The following is an 18,916-nucleotide window of genomic DNA, read 5'->3' as shown; positions in this document are numbered from 1 at the left end:
CCAGATTCTAACTGCCTCAAATGATACTGATGAGAATGGTGGCAACATGTACTCTATCACATCACATAAGAACTCTAATCCAAACTCTACCAACTTTTAAGTAGTCCTTGCATCCTGGGGCCATTCTTAATTTTCACATTGTTGCCTTATGTCATTGCTAATTTCCTTTTTGACGTATTTAAATAAATAACTTTATTAACACTAATGTTACGCTATAATATCCTATAATGCACTATGGTAGTCGTTTGTTACACATCACACCAACCACCCCCATTAATAAGTTAGATTGTAAAAAACACTCAGTTTACTAACCACACCCATTAGAATTACACTAGCCACACCTAGGAGGAAGCATTCCTGCAGCCAAACCACAATGAAGTTGGTAACTTTGCTCTTCTTAAATGGCCATATTTTGTCAGTACTAGGTTAGTTCGTACTAATATTGAGTTGTTGTTAAAGCTCATTTAGGTTGTATATATGGTGATCTGAGACTAAGTGATGGATCAACTGTTTATGAAGGACGTGTTGAGATTTGTATAGACAATGCTTGGGGTACAGTCTGTGATGATAGTTGGGATAGTGATGATGCTAAAGTGGTCTGTCGTCAACTTGGATACTCTACATACAGTAAGAAACAATATTAGCTAATTATTACAAAGGTTGATGTTATCTATATCACGTCCCTAAGCTTGTTGATGACTTACTGTAACAATCAGTGTATAATTCATTAATATTAGTATTTTTATTATTCCACAGATGCTATTGCCTATTCTAATGCTTACTTTGGTGAGGGAAAATGGTACTATTGAATTAGATGATGTTAGCTGTTATGGCAGTGAGAACACTCTACTTAGTTGTACTCATAGTAGTATTGGATATAGTAATTGTCAACACTATGAAGATGCTGGTGTAAAATGTCAAAGTACTTGTAAGTTGACTATTCTCAATAATTTTGATTAATTTTAAATATAGCTAACACTGTTTGTACCTATGGTTCACTTCGTTTGGTGGGTGGATCCAATAGTCTTGAAGGACGCGTTGAAATATGTATTAATAATGCTTGGGGTACAGTCTGTGATGATAGTTGGTATAATGATGATGCTCAAGTGGTCTGTCGTCAACTTGGATATTCTACATACAGTAAGAGACTCGTGAAATACATAGACTAGTGATATGATTAATAATTTAATTGCTGTTTATCTTTTAAACCGTCTCACAGTACAAGTACATACAAACTATGAACATACACACACACACATATATATATGATATATATACCTTGTATGTGGGTAAGTGTTGCAATGATTAACTCTACTTTACAAAACTAACTCATATATTTTTTCCACAGATGCTATTGCCTATTCTAATGCTTATTTTGGTGAGGGAACTGGTACTATTGAATTAGATGATGTTAGCTGTGATAGTACTGAGAACACTCTACTTGACTGTACCCATAGTACTATTGGAACTAGTGACTGTTCACACAGTGAAGACGCTGGTGTAAAATGTCAAAGTAATTGATATATTATAATGTATTTATATATTTTGTGTATGTAGACAAAACTGGCTGTACGTATATGGTTCACTTCGTTTGAGGGGGTGGATTAAATGATCATGAGGGTCGTGTTGAAATATGTATTAATGGTGAATGGAGTACAGTCTGTGACAATGACTGGGATAATGATGCTGCTGAAGTGGTCTGTCGTCAGCTGGGATATTCAACCAACAGTAAGAGACACATTGACATCTTTTTGTTTCATTGCTTTGCTGGATAACCCTTGCACTCTACATTATCATATCTATTTCATTTTGTAGATGCTATTAGCTATTCTAATGCTTACTTTGGTGAGGGAACTGGTACTATTGAATTAGACAATGTTGATTGTTGGGGTGGGGAGAGTACTCTACTTGACTGTAGTCATAGTACTATTGGAACTAGTAATTGTCAACACTATGACGATGCTGGCGTAAAATGTCAAAGTACTTGTAAGTTGACTATTCTCAATAGTTTTGATTATATTTTTTATATAGCTAACACTCTCTGTACCTATGGTTCACTTCGTTTGGTGGATGGATCCAATAGTCTTGAAGGACGCGTTGAGATATGTATTAATAATGCTTGGGGTACAGTATGTGATGATAGTTGGGATAATGATGATGCTCAAGTGGTCTGTCATCAACTTGGATACTCTACATACAGTAAGAGATATAACATTTACTATGATAGATATATGTGTGAGACATTGGTTACCACCCAAAGTTTTATTTTGTGTAAACAAGTTGTTGATCTTTGTCATGTCCACACACAGACATTAGCTATAGGTTTGTCACCCATGCTCTGTTTTATGTAAACAGGTTAACACCCTTCATAGAGGCAAGAATTATATAATATAATTATTAATGAGATCATCTTTTTTATATTCCACAGATGCTGTTAGCTATTCTAATGCTTATTTTGGTGAGGGAACTGGTACTATTGAATTAGATGATGTTAGCTGTTATGGTAGTGAGAGCACTCTACTTGATTGTACTCATAGTAGTATTGGATATAGTGACTGTTCACACAGTGAAGATGCTGGAGTGAAATGTCAAAGTAATTGATATATTATAATGTATTTATATATTTTGTATATGTAGATAACACTGGCTGTACATATGTTTCACTTCGTTTGAGGGGTGGATCCAATGATCATGAGGGTCGTGTTGAAATATGTATTGATGGTCAATGGGGTACAGTCTGTGATGATGACTGGGATAATTATGCTGCTGAAGTGGTCTGTCGTCAGCTGGGATATTCAACCAACAGTGAGAGACACATTGACATCTTTTTGTTCATGCTTTACTGGATAAGCCTTGCACTCTACATTATCATATCTATTTTATTTTGTAGATGCTATTGGCTATTCTAATGCTTACTTTGGTGAGGGAACTGGTACTATTGAATTAGACAATGTTGATTGTTGGGGTGGGGAGAGTACTCTACTTGACTGTAGTCATAGTACTATTGGAACTAGTGACTGTTCACACAGTGAAGATGCTGGTGTAAAATGTCAAAGTATGTGTACATGTAAAAAATAGGTGATAATATTACTGATTGGAAACATGCTAAAACATTGATATACTTAATAGTATACACATGATGTATTGATGTCTTCACTTTTGTAGCTACTACTCTATCAATTGGTGTCATAGTTGGCATTCTTTTTGGTTGTTTTCTGATTATTGGAGCCATTATTCTCATAGCATTGTGTACTTTTGTGATCATGCAAAGAAAAAACTTAATAGCAGGTCTTATAATCGACTACGTACTAACTCTGACACAACATCACGTCTGCCATCAAGGTCTACTCAACCTGCTTCAACTCTGTCCACTACATATCCTCCACCTCCACCATATACACCTGTTCCTATTAATTCAGGTAATCGATCAGTCCCAATGACAAATGTGGTTGGGTCCCAAGGAGTTGATCCCCATCCTGTGGCATTTCAACCCAGCAACCAACCTGTTCCCTCAACTAGCAGAAGATCTGAACCAGTCAACCCTTATCCTTGTGAAGTAAGTTACAACTAGTAAACACAATAATAATGAATACAGTTTGTTTTTTATAAGTTCAACTAAAACAATAGCTTATTTTTATAGTTATTAAATAACACTAACTATTCAACTCTTTTCACTCCATCCTGTTGTAGTATACTTCAGCTGTCCCTATGATGCAACCTACAAGAGTTCCTCAACATGGGAGCACATCTACTGACCCACCTTCTTATGAAGAGATGTCCGTAATACCAGCTGCTCAACAACAATCCTCTCCAGTTTCAAGTAATGAGGAGACACTGATTGATGATGATGATGCTCCTCTTTTACCTTGACACTATGTGTTCATTTTTAAAGCTACTTTGTAGAATAATAATAGTTACCAAGATTTTATTGTTTTATTGTGTTGTTATTCCTTAATAACTTGTACTCTGTTGCTTTATGTTGTCATTCATTTAATGTTGTACATGTCATACGATATTTTGTCAAGAAAAATTCCCTTTACTATTGACACTATATATACTTCAGTGATGCACCCACCTGGAGAGATATGTGTCTCAGTAATCTTCTCATATTTTGTTGCATTGTAAATACCAACCTGATTATCAGCTATCATATGTTAATAACACTCCCTTACTGCTAATAATATTCATAGTGTAATTAACACTCTTAATAACATTCCATACAAGTATACTGACCTTGTATGTCGTGTGGCACCCCTGGATAGCAATTACTATGACCTAGCAAATACTGTTCTGCAAGAGTGAAAGACTCCTGAGGTTTATTTTTGCATTAGGTAACTCAATCACTAGACTAATTCAGTGCATTACATTCTTATACAGGTTGTTCTCAAGCCAGTAATAGCTAAAGAAGATGGTAATATTATTGTGTATAGTATTAATTGTATTTTCATCTCATCAAACTGCAGGTAAGGCATAGTAAGATATTGCTTTAATCTTTTATAACATAGTTTCATCCTTGTATATTGAAAAAATATTCTATTCCTTATAAGGATCATGTACTTATGGTAATGTCAGACTCCAAGATGGTTCTAACCAGTATGAAGGTCGAGTTGAGGTCTGCATTAACAATACTTGGAACACAGTCTGTGATAATGGTTGGGGATCTACTGATGCCAGAGTTGTTTGTAAACAGCTTGGATATTCTTACACTGGCTGTAAGTAAGAGATATATATTTAGACAAATGTAGCCATTTTGATAGTACAATTTTCTATTCAATTTCTCAATACATAGCATATGTTGTAATGTTGTTTTGGTATATCAATACTAAAACTAAAAGTACTTTTAGTAAGGCATTTGACTTTTGGTAAACTAAAACTACTAATACTAAAAGTTTTAGTCATTTAAATGTTTTAGATGACAGTAAATGTAAACCATTATTATGACAAACAATATTTGAAATGAATGTCATAACAAAGGCTTATAATTGTAAATCAAATGCTTCTCTACAATTAATAGTGACACTACATGTCAGTTAATGCATTCATTAATTTTCAGACAGTATATATGTGGCAAACAGTTTTATTATATCATTAGATGGCCAAGCAACATATAATGCTTACTTTGGACAAGGAACTGGACCAGTAGCTCTAGAACAGGTTGCTTGTACTGGCAGTGAGACATCCCTGTTGTCTTGCTCATCAAACATCATTTTTCAGACAGATTGTTCTCATTCTGATGATGCTGGAGTCATTTGTCAAGGTAGTTATAATAAATGAGTATTAATGTTTAATTGATTTTTATTTGCAATTTAGCTCCATGTACTAATGGTGATCTGCGTCTTGTTGGTGGTAATGTTGAGCAGGAAGGAAGAGTAGAGATATGTATTGGAAATATTTGGGGCACAGTTTGTGATGATTACTGGGATAATACAGATGCTCAAGTTGTTTGTGGTAAACTTGGATATCTAAAAACAGGTATTTCAAATGCAATTTTCTCAGCAAGCTATATTTCTTTTGCTACAGATGCAGTTGCTTTTGCTAATGCCAAGTTTGGTGCTGGTATAGGTAGTATTTACCTTGATGATGTACAATGTAGTGGATCTGAGACCAGTTTACTAAGTTGTACTTATGATTCTAACACTGGTGACTGTACTCATAGTTCTGATGCAGGAGTAAGATGTCAAGGTACATACTAGTTATATTGTATGATGTATTGTTAATTGATACTTCAGTTAACTCCACTGTGAACTGTACTTATGGTGATGTTAGATTGGTAGGTGGTTCAACACAATATGAAGGTAGATTAGAAGTCTGTATCAATGGAGTGTGGGGCACAGTATGTGATGATAGTTGGGGAAGTAGTGATGCTACTGTTGTCTGCAAACAACTAGGATATGCTTACACTGGATGTAAGAGTCAACAATATTAACACCTTATTTTAATATCATCACAGATGGTATAGCTAAACTCAATTCTCACTATGGTCCTGGTAGTGGAGAAATCTGGCTAGATGATGTAGCCTGTACTTCATCTAATACTAAACTGTTACAATGTTCTAGTAGTCCTATTGGATCTCATAGTTGTGGTCACTCTGATGAAGCTGGTGTCGAATGTGAAGGTACAACTAATTGAAGAAAGTGATATTGTTATAATGATGTTTTCTGTTAGCTCCATGTACTAATGGTGATCTACGTCTTGTTGGTGGTAATGTTGACCAAGAAGGAAGAGTAGAGATATGTATTGGAAATATTTGGGGCACAGTTTGTGATGATTACTGGGGTAACACAGATGCTCAAGTAGTTTGTGGTAAACTTGGATATCTAAAAACAGGTATTTCAAATGCAATATTTTCTCAGCAAGCTATATTTCTTTTGCTACAGATGCAGTTGCTTTTGCTAATGCCAAGTTTGGTGCTGGTATAGGTAGTGTTTACCTTGATGATGTACAATGTAGTGGATCTGAGACCAGTTTATAAGTTGTACTTATGATTCTAACACTGGTGACTGTACTCATAGTTCTGATGCAGGAGTAAGATGTCAAGGTACATACTAGTTATATTGTATGATGTATTGTTAATTGATACTTCAGTTAACTCCACTGTGAACTGTACTTATGGTGATGTTAGATTGGTAGGTGGTTCAACACAATATGAAGGTAGATTAGAAGTCTGTATCAATGGAGTGTGGGGCACAGTATGTGATGATAGTTGGGGAAGTAGTGACGCTACTGTTGTCTGCAAACAACTAGGATATGCTTACACTGGATGTAAGAGTCAACAATATTAACATCTTACTTTAATATCATCACAGATGGTATAGCTAAACTCAATTCTCACTATGGTGCTGGTAGTGGAGAAATCTGGCTAGATGATGTAGCCTGTACTTCATCTAATACTAAACTGTTACAATGTTCTAGTAGTCCTATTGGATCTCATAGTTGTGGTCACTCTGATGAAGCTGGTGTTGAATGTGAAGGTACAACTAATTGAAGAAAGTGATATTGTTATAACGATGTTTTCTGTTAGCTCCATGTACTAATGGTGATCTACGTCTTGTTGGTGGTAATGTTGAGCAGGAAGGAAGAGTAGAGATATGTATTGGCAATATTTGGGGCACAGTTTGTGATGATTACTGGGGTAACACAGATGCTCAAGTAGTTTGTGGTAAACTTGGATATCTAAAAACAGGTATTTTAAATGTAATATTTTCTCAGCAAGTTATATTTCTCTTGCTACAGATGCAGTTGCATTTGCTAATGCCAAGTTTGGTGCTGGTATAGGTAGTGTTTACCTTGATGATGTACAATGTAGTGGATCTGAGACAAGTTTATTAAGTTGTACTTATGATTCTAATACTGCTGACTGTACTCATAGTTCTGATGCAGGAGTAAGATGTCAAGGTACATACTAGTTATATTGTATGATGTATTGTTCATTGATTCTTCAGTTAACTCCACTGTGAACTGTACTTATGGTGATGTTAGATTGGTAGGTGGTTCAACACAATATGAAGGTAGATTAGAAGTCTGTATCAATGGAGTGTGGGGCACAGTATGTGATGATAGTTGGGGAAGTAGTGACGCTACTGTTGTCTGCAAACAACTAGGATATGCTTACACTGGATGTAAGAGTCAACAATATTAACATCTTACTTTAATATCATCACAGATGGTATAGCTAAACTCAACTCTCACTATGGTGCTGGTAGTGGAGAAATCTGGCTAGATGATGTATACTGTACTTCATCTAATACTAAACTGTTACAATGTTCTAGTAGTCCTATTGGATCTCATAGTTGTGGTCACTCTGATGAAGCTGGTGTCGAATGTGAAGGTACAACTAATTGAAGAAAGTGATATTGTTATAACGATGTTTTCTGTTAGCTCCATGTACTAATGGTGATCTACGTCTTGTTGGTGGTAATGTTGACCAAGAAGGAAGAGTAGAGATATGTATTGGCAATATTTGGGGCACAGTTTGTGATGATTACTGGGGTAACACAGATGCTCAAGTAGTTTGTGGTAAACTTGGATATCTAAAAACAGGTATTTTAAATGTAATATTTGTCAGCAAGCTATATTTCTCTTGGTACAGATGCAATTGGATTTGCTAATGCCAAGTTTGGTGCTGGTATAGGTAGTGTTTACCTTGATGATGTACAATGTAGTGGATCTGAGACAAGTTATTAAGTTGTACTTATGATTCTAATACTGCTGACTGTACTCATAGTTCTGATGCAGGAGTAAGATGTCAAGGTACATTACTAGTTATATTGTATGATGTATTGTTAATTGATTCTTCAGTTAACTCCACTGTGAACTGTACTTATGGTGATGTTAGATTGGTAGGTGGTTCAACACAATATGAAGGTAGATTAGAAGTCTGTATCAATGGAGTGTGGGGCACAGTATGTGATGATAGTTGGGGAAGTAGTGACGCTACTGTTGTCTGCAAACAACTAGGATATGCTTACACTGGATGTAAGAGTCAACAATATTAACATCTTACTTTAATATCATCACAGATGGTATAGCTAAACTCAATTCTCACTATGGTGCTGGTAGTGGAGAAATTTGGCTAGATGATGTATACTGTACTTCATCTAATACTAAACTGTTACAATGTTCTAGCAGTCCTATTGGATCTCATAGTTGTGGTCACTCTGATGAAGCTGGTGTCGAATGTGAAGGTACAACTAATTGAAGAAATGATATGTTGTTATAATGATGTTTTCTGTTAGCTCCATGTACTAATGGTGATCTACGTCTTGTTGGTGGTAATGTTGAGCAGGAAGGAAGAGTAGAGATATGTATTGGAAATATTTGGGGCACAGTTTGTGATGATTACTGGGGTAACACAGATGCTCAAGTAGTTTGTGGTAAACTTGGATATCTAAAAACAGGTATTTTAAATATAATATTTTCTCAGCAAGCTATATTTCTCTTGCTACAGATGCAATTGCATTTGCTAATGCCAAGTTTGGTGCTGGTATAGGTAGTGTTTACCTTGATGATGTACAATGTAGTGGATCTGAGACAAGTTTATTAAGTTGTACTTATGATTCTAATACTGCTGACTGTACTCATAGTTCTGATGCAGGAGTAAGATGTCAAGGTACATACTAGTTATATTGTATGATGTATTGTTAATTGATACTTCAGTTAACTCCACTGTGAACTGTACTTATGGTGATGTTAGATTGGTAGGTGGTTCAACACAATATGAAGGTAGATTAGAAGTCTGTATCAATGGAGTGTGGGGCACAGTATGTGATGATAGTTGGGGAAGTAGTGACGCTACTGTTGTCTGCAAACAACTAGGATATGCTTACACTGGATGTAAGAGTCAACAATATTAACATCTTACTTTAATATCATCACAGATGGTATAGCTAAACTCAATTCTCACTATGGTGCTGGTAGTGGAGAAATCTGGCTAGATGATGTAGCCTGTACTTCATCTAATACTAAACTGTTACAATGTTCTAGTAGTCCTATTGGATCTCATAGTTGTGGTCACTCTGATGAAGCTGGTGTCGAATGTGAAGGTACAACTAATTGAAGAAAGTGATATGTTATAATGATGTTTTCTGTTAGCTCCATGTACTAATGGTGATCTACGTCTTGTTGGTGGTAATGTTGAGCAGGAAGGAAGAGTAGAGATATGTATTGGAAATATTTGGGGCACAGTTTGTGATGATTACTGGGGTAACACAGATGCTCAAGTAGTTTGTGGTAAACTTGGATATCTAAAAACAGGTATTTTAAATGTAATATTTTCTCAGCAAGCTATATTTCTCTTGCTACAGATGCAATTGCATTTGCTAATGCCAAGTTTGGTGCTGGTATAGGTAGTGTTTACCTTGATGATGTACAATGTAGTGGATCTGAGACAAGTTTATTAAGTTGTACTTATGATTCTAATACTGCTGACTGTACTCATAGTTCTGATGCAGGAGTAAGATGTCAAGGTACATACTAGTTATATTGTATGATGTATTGTTAATTGATACTTCAGTTAACTCCACTGTGAACTGTACTTATGGTGATGTTAGATTGGTAGGTGGTTCAACACAATATGAAGGTAGATTAGAAGTCTGTATCAATGGAGTGTGGGGCACAGTATGTGATGATAGTTGGGAAGTAGTGACGCTACTGTTGTCTGCAAACAACTAGGATATGCTTACACTGGATGTAAGAGTCAACAATATTAACATCTTACTTTAATATCATCACAGATGGTATAGCTAAACTCAATTCTCACTATGGTGCTGGTAGTGGAGAAATCTGGCTAGATGATGTAGCCTGTACTTCATCTAATACTAAACTGTTACAATGTTCTAGTAGTCCTATTGGATCTCATAGTTGTGGTCACTCTGATGAAGCTGGTGTCGAATGTGAAGGTACAACTAATTGAAGAAAATGATATGTTGTTATAATGATGTTTTCTGTTAGCTCCATGTACTAATGGTGATCTACGTCTTGTTGGTGGTAATGTTGAGCAGGAAGGAAGAGTAGAGATATGTATTGGAAATATTTGGGGCACAGTTTGTGATGATTACTGGGGTAACACAGATGCTCAAGTAGTTTGTGGTAAACTTGGATATCTAAAAACAGGTATTTTAATGTAATATTTGGTCAGCAAGCTATATTTCTCTTGCTACAGATGCAATTGCATTTGCTAATGCCAAGTTTGGTGCTGGTATAGGTAGTGTTTACCTTGATGATGTACAATGTAGTGGATCTGAGACAAGTTTATTAAGTTGTACTTATGATTCTAATACTGCTGACTGTACTCATAGTTCTGATGCAGGAGTAAGATGTCAAGGTACATACTAGTTATATTGTATGATGTATTGTTAATTGATACTTCAGTTAACTCCACTGTGAACTGTACTTATGGTGATGTTAGATTGGTAGGTGGTTCAACACAATATGAAGGTAGATTAGAAGTCTGTATCAATGGAGTGTGGGGCACAGTATGTGATGATAGTTGGGGAAGTAGTGACGCTACTGTTGTCTGCAAACAACTAGGATATGCTTACACTGGATGTAAGAGTCAACAATATTAACATCTTACTTTAATATCATCACAGATGGTATAGCTAAACTCAATTCTCACTATGGTGCTGGTAGTGGAGAAATCTGGCTAGATGATGTAGCCTGTACTTCATCTAATACTAAACTGTTACAATGTTCTAGTAGTCCTATTGGATCTCATAGTTGTGGTCACTCTGATGAAGCTGGTGTCGAATGTGAAGGTACAAGCTAATTGAAGAAAGTGATATTGTTATAATGATGTTTTCTGTTAGCTCCATGTACTAATGGTGATCTACGTCTTGTTGGTGGTAATGTTGACCAAGAAGGAAGAGTAGAGATATGTATTGAAAATATTTGGGGCACAGTTTGTGATGATTACTGGGGTAACACAGATGCTCAAGTAGTTTGTGGTAAACTTGGATATCTAAAAACAGGTATTTTAAATGTAATATTTTGTCAGCAAGCTATATTTCTTTTGGCTACAGATGCAATTGCATTTGCTAATGCCAAGTTTGGTGCTGGTATAGGTAGTGTTTACCTTGATGATGTACAATGTAGTGGATCTGAGACCAGTTTACTAAATTGTACTTATGATTCTAACACTGGTGACTGTACTCATAGTTCTGATGCAGGAGTAAGATGTCAAGGTACATACTAGTTATATTGTATGATGTATTGTTAATTGATACTTCAGTTAACTCCACTGTGAACTGTACTTATAGTGATGTTAGATTGGTAGGTGGTTCAACACAATATGAAGGTAGATTAGAAGTCTGTATCAATGGAGTGTGGGGCACAGTATGTGATGATAGTTGGGGAAGTAGTGATGCTACTGTTGTCTGCAAACAACTAGGATATGCTTACACTGGATGTAAGAGTCAACAATATTAACATCTTAAATATCGTCACAGATGGTATAGCTAAACTAATTCTCACTTATGGTGCTGGTAGTGGAGAAATCTGGCTGGATGATGTAGCCTGTACTTCATCTAATACTAAACTGTTACAATGTTCTAGTAGTCCTATTGGATCTCATAGTTGTAGTCACTCTGATGAAGCTGGTGTCGAATGTGAAGGTACAACTAATTGAAGAAAATGATATGTTGTTATAATGATGTTTTCTGTTAGCTCCATGTACTAATGGTGATCTACGTCTTGTTGGTGGTAATGTTGAGCAGGAAGGAAGAGTAGAGATATGTATTGGAAATATTTGGGGCACAGTTTGTGATGATTACTGGGGTAACACAGATGCTCAAGTAGTTTGTGGTAAACTTGGATATCTAAAAACAGGTATTTTAAATGTAATATTTGGTCAGCAAGCTATATTTCTCTTGCTACAGATGCAATTGCATTTGCTAATGCCAAGTTTGGTGCTGGTATAGGTAGTGTTTACCTTGATGATGTACAATGTAGTGGATCTGAGACCAGTTTACTAAGTTGTACTTATGATTCTAACACTGGTGACTGTACTCATAGTTCTGATGCAGGAGTAAGATGTCAAGGTACATACTAGTTATATTGTATGATGTATTGTTAATTGATACTTCAGTTAACTCCACTGTGAACTGTACTTATGGTGATGTTAGATTGGTAGGTGGTTCAACACAATATGAAGGTAGATTAGAAGTCTGTATCAATGGAGTGTGGGGCACAGTATGTGATGATAGTTGGGGAAATAGTGATGCTACTGTTGTCTGCAAACAACTAGGATATGCTTACACTGGATGTAAGGGTCGACAATATTAACATCTTATTTTAATATCATCATAGATGGTATAGCTAAACTTAATTCTCATTATGGTGCTGGTAGTGGAGAAATCTGGCTAGATGATGTAGCCTGTACTTCATCTAATACTAAACTGTTACAATGTTCTAGTAGTCCTATTGGATCTCATAGTTGTGGTCACTCTGATGAAGCTGGTGTCGAATGTGAAGGTACAACTAATTGAAGAAAGTGATATTGTTATAATGATGTTTTCTGTTAGCTCCATGTACTAATGGTGATCTACGTCTTGTTGGTGGTAATGTTGACCAAGAAGGAAGAGTAGAGATATGTATTGGAAATATTTGGGGCACAGTTTGTGATGATTACTGGGGTAACACAGATGCTCAAGTAGTTTGTGGTAAACTTGGATATCTAAAAACAGGTATTTTAAATGTAATATTTGGTCAGCAAGCTATGTTTCTTTTGGTACAGATGCAATTGCATTTGCTAATGCCAAGTTTGGTGCTGGTATAGGTAGTGTTTACCTTGATGATGTACAATGTAGTGGATCTGAGACCAGTTTACTAAATTGTACTTATGATTCTAACACTGGTGACTGTACTCATAGTTCTGATGCAGGAGTAAGATGTCAAGGTACATACTAGTTATATTGTATGATGTATTGTTAATTGATACTTCAGTTAACTCCACTGTGAACTGTACTTATGGTGATGTTAGATTGGTAGGTGGTTCAACACAATATGAAGGTAGATTAGAAGTCTGTATCAATGGAGTGTGGGGCACAGTATGTGATGATAGTTGGGGAAATAGTGATGCTACTGTTGTCTGCAAACAACTAGGATATGCTTACACTGGATGTAAGAGTCAACAATATTAACACCTTATTTTAATATCGTCACAGATGGTATAGCTAAACTTAATTCTCATTATGGTGCTGGTAGTGGAGAAATCTGGCTGGATGATGTAGCCTGTACTTCATCTAATACTAAACTGTTACAATGTTCTAGTAGTCCTATTGGATCTCATAGTTGTAGTCACTCTGATGAAGCTGGTGTCGAATGTGAAGGTACAACTAATTGAAGAAAATGATATGTTGTTATAATGATGTTTTCTGTTAGCTCCATGTACTAATGGTGATCTACGTCTTGTTGGTGGTAATGTTGACCAAGAAGGAAGAGTAGAGATATGTATTGGAAATATTTGGGGCACAGTTTGTGATGATTACTGGGGTAACACAGATGCTCAAGTAGTTTGTGGTAAACTTGGATATCTAAAAACAGGTATTTTAAATGTAATATTTGGTCAGCAAGCTATGTTTCTTTTGGTACAGATGCAATTGCATTTGCTAATGCCAAGTTTGGTGCAGGTATAGGTAGTGTTTATCTTGATGATGTACAATGTAGTGGATCTGAGACCAGTTTACTAAGTTGTACTTATGATTCTAACACTGGTGACTGTACTCATAGTTCTGATGCAGGAGTAAGATGTCAAGGTACATACTAGTTATATTGTATGATGTATTGTTAATTGATACTTCAGTTAACTCCACTGTGAACTGTACTTATGGTGATGTTAGATTGCTAGGCGGTTCAACACAATATGAAGGTAGATTAGAAGTCTGTATCAATGGAGTGTGGGGCACAGTATGTGATGATAGTTGGGGAAATAGTGATGCTACTGTTGTCTGCAAACAACTAGGATATGCTTACACTGGATGTAAGAGTCAACAATATTAACATCTTACTTTAATATCATCACAGATGGTATAGCTAAACTCAATTCTCACTATGGTGCTGGTAGTGGAGAAATCTGGCTAGATGATGTAGCCTGTACTTCATCTAATACTAAACTGTTACAATGTTCTAGTAGTCCTATTGGATCGCATAGTTGTGGTCACTCTGATGAAGCTGGTGTCAAATGTGAAGGTAATAAAGTTATTCCTTTTCATTTTTTACATTAATTACTAATTTGACTAGCTCCATGTAATGATGGTGATCTACGTCTTGTCGGTGGCATAATTTCTAATGAAGGTAGAGTGGAGGTATGCTTAAGTAATTCATGGGGAACAGTTTGTGATGACCTTTGGGGTACTCCAGATGCTACAGTAGTTTGCAGGCAGTTGGGATATTCTGATGAAAGTAAAATGTTTATAAGGAATATGATTAAAACATTGTTTTTCTTAAACAGATACAGTTGCTTTTTCCAGTGCCCATTTTGGAGCTGGTATTGGTGATATATATCTTGACAATGTTGGATGTATTGGAACTGAGTCTAGGCTGTTAGACTGTTCCTATATTTCAAATGCAGGTTGTAGCCACAGTGAAGATGCTGGAGTTAGATGTCAATGTGAGATAACTTTAACAAATGAATAATAGATAATAATATATCTTTCTTTACTCAGTGAAGCCAGTGAGCAGTTCATTAGCTTCTTCTTCTTTATTGTTTACATCCACATCGTTATTGGATTTTGGATCGTCAACACAATCATCATCTCCTTCATCTTTGGAGTTATCACCATCATCATCACTAGAAGCTTCATCTTCTCCTTCACCAGAAATTGAAACTCCTTCACCTTCACTCCCTCCAGAGTATTCACCTGCACTATCTTTAGAATTTTCACTTTCATCATCTCTTGAGTTTTCATCATCACCCTCTCCAGGCTTTTCATCATCACCCTCTCTAAAGCTTTCACCATCATTCTCTCCTGAGTTTTCACCATCAACCTCTTCAGAGCTTTCACTATCATTTTCTAAAGTATCTACTCCAGAGCCTCAATTGTCACCAACATCTTCCTTTAATATTGAATCCCAATCAAGTGCAGAAACCTTTTCAATAAGAACTTTATCAATAGTGTCCTCTTATACTCAAATAAGCTCTTCAATTGTTAAAAGTAAGACTAATGGCTTTATAGTACTACATTGTTGTTAATCTATTGCAGAGACTACTAGTTCAGTGGTAACATCATTATTTTCAACCAGTCCTACACCAACTTGTCCTACTTTAATACCTAATATTGCTTTAGAGAATACTGTTACTGTCATTCTGGGTGACTATACTGTAGCTACCGTAAGCATTAGGAGAAAGATTATGATATTATTTTTGTTTTTATTTTCTAGTTCACAACTGCTGTTCAGGCAAACTTTAAACAAGTCACTGTTAATATTGTCAATGCTTACTGCTCATTCATAGTCGAGCTTGCTCTACAATTAAGCTGACAGAAACTACAAAGTAAGAAAAAATGAATAATTTAGTTAAATATGATTTTATTGTTGATTTATAAATCAGCTTGTTGAAACTGTTGACTTCATTTTTACAGACTTGATGGCAGTGCTTGTGTTGTTATTACCACAATAATGCAAGCATCTAACACAAAAGCTACAAGTGATCATATTCTAGTGACTTTTTTCTTTACTTTTAATGATGGGACAGAACTACTACATATACAACCTTTGAAAGATGCTTTGCAGGTAGATACAAATTGTCACAAACTTCATACTTGCAGCATTTGTGTTACAGGCTGGTATTGATAATGGACACTATCGTTCTAATGGTTACGGCAATGTCTCCTTCTCAACTCAGCCTACTCCTTTGGAAACCACAGATACAAAAAGTGCAGCATTGACTGGAACAACAGTGATTGGTATTGCTGTGGGAGTTGTTCTTTTCATCATTGTCATAATTGCTGTTGTATTTGTAGTCATGATTATAATGTAAGGATAAAATAAATGGTGACAAAAAGAGTGTGAAAAGAGAGCATAAAAAGAAACATGCCTTGATAAATGAAGTCTATAGATGTAATTATGATTTTACAGGTTACGTAAAGCACGAACATCTCGGAAGTATGATGTTGGTAATGCTACGTTTACTGACAGCATCATACCAAATCCAGTTTTTGATGATGATTCACAAATATCAACAATTAAGAAGTCACAACATGATATAACTGGATTCTCTAATCCTTTAACTGATGAAGAAGATGTTAAGAATATTACATCATCTGCTGCTCTTTAAACTAGCATTATTAAAATTTATTGGTAAATAAATAATAGTCATTTTTCTATTGTTTTTAATGCGTGTCTTTTAGCTGCTAATAATAATATTATATTATGTACCCAATTATGTTGCCGAAATGAATGCTTTCATTTCAAAATTATATTCATGTCTAATTTCATAATTATGTCAATTTCTTACAATCTTATAACTTTTATTTACTTTAAAATTGTACTGATTTCAAAAATAAAGATTTAATAGGTTTAATAAATAATAAAAAGGCAATGCTGAAGGAAAAAAAATACTACAATTAATGAGTATATTAGAATAATTATTCGAAAACAATAAATAAAGGATCATTGATTTGTGATAAACAAACACACACTTAGAATATATATTAGAGTTGTTTAACTTCATCTTATAGGATCATCAATTATAAATACATTTATATGACTTGTTTTTAATGTGTCTTCTACCACACTAGTACTAGTATCATTGTTTGATTCCACAGAAACTTTATATTTTTGCGGCAAAATCTTTGATCGTCTGTACCTGATGCTTCGAAATCTAGAAATAGATTAACAGCTCAAACAAAAAAGATTAACAGAACATTTTAATTTTCCATGAGGTAACCATAAATAGCAAATATCATTTTCTCTGTTGACAATAGGAAGTCAATATAATTATATTAAAACAGATTGGTTGTTTCAATTAATCAATGGTCACTTCTTTGTAACATGTTGTACAACTTTTATGCATTTTACAATGGTTATTATATAAAACAAAAAATGGCAGATCAACTGACATAGATAAAGATAATAATTATATGACAAGGAGTAGGTAATAAATAAAGACAGTTAATCAGAAATTTCCTAGTAAGGATCAATGAGGAATGTGGATAAGTAATACAGAATGTTTGATATTAATGATCACTTAGATTGTACAGATGGCTATAAACTACATTATCAAAATGTACTGTTTGTAATTACTAATTACTATGGAATTATGTCCTTCAACAAATAACTTCTCATAAATAATATGTGTGGTATTGAGGGCTATCCAATTATAAATTCCAGGTGATAGCCCTCAAGCCACATAGGTCCAGCATCTGCACAATTTTTTGTGTCTAACTAACTAACGAGACTTTAATTAACTACATGACTGTCAAGTGTCAACTGGCATATTATTTAATGAAACAAAGCAATATTTACTACTTCTTACCATAAGGAACACAGATTAGTTAAATCAACCAGTCTTTTTTATACACTGACATTTATAATAATCTCTAATCCTTAAATATTAATACCACACAGAACAGTACTGAAATTTACGTTCCTTAATAAAGTCAAAGTAATGGTATAATATCACTTTTTTTTCTTGTTTTTTTGCATGTGAATATATACATAAATATATATATATATATATAGTCAGATTAAGTATTATGTATGTCCTACCAAAACTAGTTTATTTTTTACTCACGCAAAACACAAAGCCACTGTAGACAATAAAAATAACAATATAATAGTTGTGGCCACTCCACAGATGATAGAGATAATGTTAGAAGTAGAGAGGTGATTTCCACTATTAGGAGTAGGACTAACTGTTACTATTGTAGAGGAGAGAGAAAGTAGGAGAGACAAAGAGTCACTATCTAGAACTGAGGACAGAGAAAAATGCATTTATGAACATTTTGATTAAGACAACATACGAGATGATGCTGCTTCCATTACTAAAATAGGTGTGTCTTTAAATGGGTGTTGCCACTAAACTTTAATTAGTAGGTGCGACTATTAGCGAACGCTAGGGCGGATCTCTGTCTGCAGAGTCGATAGCTCTTTGTATCTCTGGTAAGTTAAGGTTGCGCTGACGGTAACTTTGCGTGTACTATAATTTAATACTAGTCCTTATTTTAACTCATTCTCTCCCATATTGTAAGAATGAATATTAGACATATAAATACTGCTTTTTGCAAGCCTATTAGCAAAATCATGTATACATATCACTAAATTAAGAAACAAAATTGTATTATTCTAGCATGGAGTCTAAATAAAATTTGCAGGTTCTGCGTTATTGTATGGCCAGTACAACTGTTTTTATAAAGTTATATATACTGAAATTATAATATTTAAATCTGTTAACATATTACATACAAAATGTGCAAAGTTT

At 34.9% G+C, this 18,916-nt stretch overlaps 1 protein-coding gene across 1 annotated transcript; it reads left to right on the top strand.

The window, feature by feature from the left end:
• Positions 1-8,242: 8,242 nt before the first annotated feature.
• Positions 8,243-15,115, top strand: LOC121391547 (deleted in malignant brain tumors 1 protein-like). Its single transcript, XM_041523137.1, has 12 exons — positions 8,243-8,250; positions 8,626-8,684; positions 9,157-9,333; positions 9,378-9,542; positions 9,592-9,753; positions 9,804-9,965; positions 10,450-10,611; positions 11,091-11,255; positions 12,163-12,324; positions 13,020-13,181; positions 14,300-14,403; positions 15,068-15,115. Exons 1-12 carry the CDS (start codon positions 8,243-8,245, stop codon positions 15,113-15,115), a joined length of 1,536 nt encoding a protein of 511 aa, XP_041379071.1.
• Positions 15,116-18,916: the final 3,801 nt, after the last annotated feature.

Source organism: Gigantopelta aegis, unplaced genomic scaffold (genome assembly GCF_016097555.1).
Source record: "Gigantopelta aegis isolate Gae_Host unplaced genomic scaffold, Gae_host_genome ctg2620_pilon_pilon:::debris, whole genome shotgun sequence".
Classification (NCBI taxonomy): domain Eukaryota; kingdom Metazoa; phylum Mollusca; class Gastropoda; order Neomphalida; family Peltospiridae; genus Gigantopelta; species Gigantopelta aegis.
This window is presented reverse-complemented; position numbering and strand designations above follow the sequence as displayed.

Excerpts from the sequence above, each read along its gene's own strand:
- LOC121391547 (XM_041523137.1), top strand. Across the intron at positions 9,966-10,449 it reads TGCAGGAGTAAGATGTCAAG|CTCCATGTACTAATGGTGAT; the intron begins GTACATACTAGT and ends GTTTTCTGTTAG. Across the intron at positions 14,404-15,067 it reads TCAATGGAGTGTGGGGCACA|GTTGTAGCCACAGTGAAGAT; the intron begins GTATGTGATGAT and ends TTTCAAATGCAG.